At 59.5% G+C, this 6,117-nt stretch overlaps 1 protein-coding gene across 1 annotated transcript in view; it reads left to right on the top strand.

Moving 5' to 3' along the window:
* SHOX (SHOX homeobox) overlaps positions 1 to 5,813 on the top strand; it is a 15,869-nt gene extending 10,056 nt beyond the window's left edge. The window contains exon 6 of the mRNA XM_019631006.1: positions 5,737 to 5,813. Coding sequence (XP_019486551.1) covers positions 5,737 to 5,813 — 77 coding nt within the window. The remainder of the gene's footprint in view (positions 1 to 5,736) is intronic.
* Positions 5,814 to 6,117: the final 304 nt, after the last annotated feature.

Raw genomic sequence — 6,117 nt, 5'->3', positions numbered from 1 at the left:
AAAAGGTGTGTGATATTTCTGTGTACACGTAGCCCCGTGTCACCACCCGGTCCCCAGAAGAAAACCCACCTCGTACAAGTGAGCACAGACGCCCACCCGAGGCTTGGTCCTGGCAGAAGCTGCTTTTCAGAGAGAGCTGCCCGGTGTCAGCTGAGGCTGGTGGCCCCTAGGCCTGCCAGATGGCGGGGTCACCTGGTCCTTCTTGGTTTCTTTAAATGGAAAGTGAGTCAGGTGTAGCTGGACCCCCCAAAACCGAACACATGTCCAGGTGTCAGCGGCAGGGCTGTGCCGACGGGTGGCTTTGCTTCCGGGGAGCAAAGTGTGGGTGAGCCTGCAGGGCTGCACGTGGGGTGCCTCGCTGAGCCCCTGGTCCCCCCAGCTGTCCCAGGCGGGCCGTGAGGGAGCGTGTGGGCCTGTGTCGTGCTCAGGCCTGACCACCCAGCTCTGTCCCTTTTCGGGCTGCGTGTGCGTGTGTGTGTGTGTGCGCGCGTGTGTGTGTCGGGGGGCTTTGGATGGGCTGCATATGGGTCTCGGTGGCCCGGGAAGCACCTCTGCAGCCGGGGCGGCACGCTCACCTCGGTGGACGCGCAGCTGCGGGAAGGGTGCGTGCTTTTCCCCCATCGAGGTCGGGAGGAGTTAACCTCACGGGGCAGACAGCCGTGTTTGGGCTGCTGGAACCAGTCACCCCTGAAAGCATTTTGGCCGGTGTGCTGGCTACGTGGGGGGGGAGCACCTAGGATACCAATCGGGGAAGGCGTCCCGGGACACCGTGGCAGGCAGGCCGGCCGTGTGGTGACAGCTGGCCTGCGGGTCCGTCTCACGCGGGCTGGGCGGCCGGCCGCTCGTCTCGCAGGTTTTCATGCCCACGGAGGTCGGAGCTCTGGTCTGCAGCCGGCCTGAGCCAGGGCCGCTGTTTCCTGCCCGAGACCTGGGCCGAGGGGAACCGTCAGGTCGGGAGTCACGGCATTCAGCAAACCTCGGTTCTTTCTCTGTGGAGTTGTTGCCGTTCGATCTTTTCCTCACACGCTCGCCTCTTCCTGGCTTCTGTCACGTGGCTGCAAAACACCCACAGACCGTGTCGCCGGGGAGGGTCTGGGAACATACCGGGTGTTAGAATGGGGTGTGTTTCACAGAGTGTGTGTCTCAGGCGTACCAGCAGAGCTGCTGAGTGTCAGAAGACCAGGCCGTCTGCAGGGGACTGGGGTGTCCTCTTATTGTCACGGTCGGTAGGGCCTCGCCTTGTGGCTTTTTCGCCGGGGACTCACTTTCGGCCGTGGGCTGGCCGCTGTCCTCAGCCACGGACGCGTGTGGCCTGGGCAGGGTGGGGACATCTGCCCGTTTATCCAGGAAGTGGCCGGTGTCCCTGCAACGCCGAGTTCTGAGCACACGGCCGCCCCTCCACCCCCGTGAAGATGGGAGGAAGACCCCGGCTTTCGCTGCTCCCACCCTGAGCTGCCGGCGGTGTACCCTTCCTTCTCCAAGGACCAGGGCTCCCCGACGCCTTGTGCTCAGCGGGGACGCAGGGCACGCTCTAGGCCGATGACAAGGACAAACGTTTTTGAGACACTTTGCTCCCTGTTTGCTCCGAGTGTGGGAGGCTGGGGCCGGGGGATGACTTGAGTTTTCAGTTGACAAGTTTCCACATGTAACAAGAAAGAGAAGAAAAAACAAACACACAGAAAAACTGGTGCCTAATTTATTAAAAATTAACTTAGGATTCTGCTGGGTTTTTCTTTCTTTTTCCAATACCCGTGTGAAGTGGATGCAATGTATAAATGTTTTACGGGAATTTGATATTTAATGAGACACCGGTTCAGGAATGTCGCGAGTGTCCTGTGTCCAAGCTTCCTAAAGGCGCTATTTATTGAAAGGCGATGGTTTTGTAGAGCCGGCCCCCGCCCTGCGTGTCGCGGTCCCATCGGACGGGGGTGTGGGGGGGCGTGGGTCCCCGATTCTTGCTATTGGATGCACGTGGGTGTGTTATTTATTTTTATTTTGTTTTTTTTTGGGGGGGGCGTGGTTGGAAGTTCATAATATGTGCTATTTTAATTATGTTGAGTGTAAATTTGACACTGCCTTGCATTTATTTTTATATTTTTTAAGACTGTTGCTTTTCCTCCCCGCTCTCCCTTTCCTGCCCCCCGTTTATGGCCAGGCAGGATGATTTACGGCACACGGCGGCGTTTGGGTTTCGCACACAAGGTGCGCCTGCAGCTTGAGATGTTTTCAGGGATTGCCCAAACGAGACGGAATCGCACCACCTTCCCCCCCCACCCCCCAAAACCCAGGGTCTTACGATGCGTGCCCCTCTGCTGTTGTGGGGAGAAGCCAGCCCGAGGTGTTCCTGGCCACGCTGGCCATGCCCCCCCCCACCGTGTAGTTCTAGTTACAAAGTGTATTTTGTCAAACCATATAGTATGAATGTACACCTTGTAAAACGGAGATATAAATAAACTTATAAATATTTGTATTCAAGTGTTAAAAAAAATTCTCACCTCTCCCCTCCGACTGCTCCCCCGGGGGGTGGGGGGAGGTCCGATTGGAAAAATCGCCAGTCAGCCGCCGGCTGAAAATAGCGTTTTGTGCGGGAGCCCACAGCGCCGTGTGTGGGCGCGATTCCCGGGGGCGCCCCGTGTCCCCTCCCCGGGGCCCAGGCCTCCTTTACTCTGGCCGCTCCCGGGACCGTCCCCTCACTGAACTGTCCCCGCCCGCGTTTCGCCCGTGAGCCCGTGTCCTCCCAGAAGACAGGGGGACAGGGACACGCAAACACCCCCCTTTTCAATCAACTCAGAGTTTGGGGTGGGGGTGGGGGTTCACGCGGGACAAGCCCAACGGCTCCGGTTTCCAGTTTTTAATTTTAATTTTCTTTTTGTGTTTTTTTTTCCGGACCATGTATGGATTCTGCACAGTGGCGTTACGACCATGGCTGAGTCATTTTTGGGAAAAAAAAAAGGAGAAAAAAAGAAGAAGAAAGAAAAATTGAAAAAAAGTCCCACTTTAAAAACGGAAATGTTTCCTGCATTGGGTTTTTAACTGGCTGTGGCAAAAGGGCTTAAAGAACCGGGTTTAATCGTCCGGAGGCCCGCCCGCCCCCGTTAAAAACACCTGTGGGGAAAACGTTTGGGGGTGGGGGGGGTGGCCCCGGGACGGATGACGCCGCCAGAGGGACACTGGCCCTGCAGTGGGGGAGCTGGGGTCCTCTTCCGTCACGAGGGTGAGCCCGTGGCAGGTGGCACTGTCCCCGGGTGCCGGGCGCCAGCTGAGGCCCCCTGTGGGGCCTGCCGGCCTTGCTGGTGGTCACTCCTGAGACCTTCTCGGCCAGGACTGAGGACATTCTTTGCTGCTGAGGTCCAGCTGCAGATGTGCTTTCTTTGGGTGACTCGGTGCCACCCACCAGGTCCATGCCGGCGCCCCAAGCCTGCTCGTGTCCTGCAGGGCGATACGTGCCAGGTGTCGGCGAGGGGACCGGGGTCGCCGTGTGAACACAGCCCCGCCAGCCCTGGGCGGCCCCACAGCGGCCTCGGAGGGGTTTCTGGCCGTCACGGCCACGTCCCTCGCTGGCCTCCTGAGCGCACCGCACTTTGGGGACACACGCCGGCAACTCTGGTACGTGTGGTGTCCCTGTGTGGCCAACATGAACATGTAACCCGCGCGGTGACTGACTGTAAAGTTACCCTCAGTGTGTCGCTTCGTGCGTCAAGTCCAGTCACATCGCTCAACACTGTGTAACTGACACTCCCCGTCCCCAGGAAACAGCCACTTTGTCCCCAATCGCGGCCGATTCTTTTCGCATCAGCTCCGGCTGCTCTGCAGGGCGTGCCGGGCTGACTGGGGCCCGAAAACTAGGTCTGTCCGCCCCGAATTCCTTTCAGATTTTCACGTGGCTTCTGCTGCAAACCTCCCTCGGCCGAGAACACGCTGTTCCTGTTCCTTTTCAGTGATTTTTAACTTGCACACAGGGACGCGCCTCCCAGGACCGGCTCTCGAATCCGCAGACTGTCCGGGACGCGTGTCCGTCGGCCCCCTGCACACGTGCCCTGAGAACCCTGTTTTTCACATCCAGTGGTCAGAACACAGGGACCCGTGGGCAAACGCAGGACAGCAAACCCCCAAAACGTGGCCTTTTCAGCCTGCACGTTAGCACGCAGGGATTCTTAGTTTTTCCTTCAGCTGTCGGTGCCTCTCTGCATTTACCTAAAAGCTGGGAGGATTTGCTTGAATGTATAAAGGGGTTCCTTTTGAGTGTTGGGGGACAGCCCCCAGTCCGTCCTGCAGATGCACCGGGGTGGGATCTAGACACGATACACACGCTGTGACACCAGCTGCCCTGTCAGTGCCTCCTCAGTTTTCAGACACAAGGGTCATGGTGTGCCCAGCACCCCAAAAAGAGCCCATTCTCAGGGGTGCCTCTCCATGCTCCCTGTGAACCGACAACGCCAACGGCCAACTCCAGACGTCTTTGCAGACTTTCATAGAAACGGGGTTCAGAGAGAGTGGGGACCTGTCGCTCAGATGCCAGAGAGCGATGGAGGGGACACAGGGTAACTCTGCCCCGATCAGGCCACAGGCTCAGGTCACGCGCTTTCTGGCCGGTGGTGCAGGCGAGCGTCCGAGGCCCACGGTGGCGCACGGGTCCTGTAATTCTGGGAGCACACTGGTGTCCCCCTGGCCCCCCGTGGAGATGGGGCCTGCAGACCCAGCAGACGCCTCCGTCTCGGCCCAAAGTTTTAGGATCGGGGCTCGTCACCAGGAGCGGCAAGTGCCTTTGTGGGGCCCGGGTGCTGTGGGGGGCAGTCTACACCCCCCGAGACCAGAAGGGCCACCCGTCATCCGCCACGGGTGCCGATGCTTCCGGAAGGCGTGTGCTTGTTGCAAATTGACTTGAAAGCGTCGCCGTGCCGCGTTTTGTCATAACGGCTGACGGCATAGGAGCTGTACACAGATTCCGACAGCGCGGTGCTGTGACCCAAACACCCACAAATGTGCCCTTTCCCGGACGAGCTGTGATCCAGCCCCCGAAACGCAAAAGCGTGTGATGACGGTTGGAGAAAGCACAACATTCTCTCTCTCACACACACACACACACACACACACACGGGCGAGCCGCTTTCAGCCCCTGCTAATTGTGCTGTGTGTGCAGGACGTGAAATGGGGTGTGACCACATGTGCTCGGGCTGATTTATTTCACTAGCAAAGCTGGGCGGTGGAAATTCCTCGGGACGGCCGTCCGGGGTACCGACCACAGCAATTACCCGGCAAGTTTCCGCTTGCCCAGGTGGTCTCCTTTGCAGGTATCGGAGGGGGAACCCCAACGTCTGAAGGCGGAGACCACACGTGCAGATCAAAACGCGTTCGCTCGCCCAGGGAACGCGTGGGGCGGCCAGCCTGGCGCGGTGGGGCCGTCCGGGGCTGGAAGGGGTGGTGCGTGTTTCTGTCACGGACGTCCCGTCACGGTAGCCACGGCCAGAGAGGACTTTCCTGTAGTTGTGTGAGCGCTTCGGTGTTCTCTTTTTCTTTTTTGAATGATGCCGTTTGAGCGTGTGTGTGTGTGTGTGTTTGTGTGTGTGTGTGTGTGTGTGTGTGTGGCTGACCTACGAACACGGTTCCTGCATGCCACGTACATACTTACGACCGCCTCCGTCCGCTCGGCTCACGGCCACCCTCCCACGGCGGGAGGCAGAACTGGGCAGAAGCCTTTTACGGCCCCCCGACCCCCTCTGCCTGCCGACCTCCCAGGCGCCACGCGACAGGCGTGGAAAGCTCACGGCGCCCACTCCTCGCCCGCCTGCCCGCCCGCCCGGCGGCTGCAATGACTGGAATTTTCCTTGTGCAACGAGAAATTCAAAAGTCCCCGAGCATGCAGCTGGCTTGGGCGCGCGCGTGCATTCTTGTTCGACTGTTTCAGCGCATATTTGGCCGTGTGGGTCATTTCCTAGGGAACCGGCGGAAGGTGTGTTGTTCCTGCTGCCCCAAGGAGGGGAAAGCAAGGGTCTCAGAGAGGCGTCCGTCCGGGGCACAGGTCTCGGCACGTGGCAGGGGACCCCCTCGCCGCCTCGCCGCCGGGGGTACGACGGGCCTTGCGTGCCGGCCACCCCCCACCCCCGGCGTGTCCCCGTG

The sequence above is a fragment of the Hipposideros armiger genome, unplaced genomic scaffold (assembly GCF_001890085.2).
Source record: "Hipposideros armiger isolate ML-2016 unplaced genomic scaffold, ASM189008v1 scaffold_970, whole genome shotgun sequence".
NCBI lineage: Eukaryota > Metazoa > Chordata > Mammalia > Chiroptera > Hipposideridae > Hipposideros > Hipposideros armiger.
This window is presented reverse-complemented; position numbering and strand designations above follow the sequence as displayed.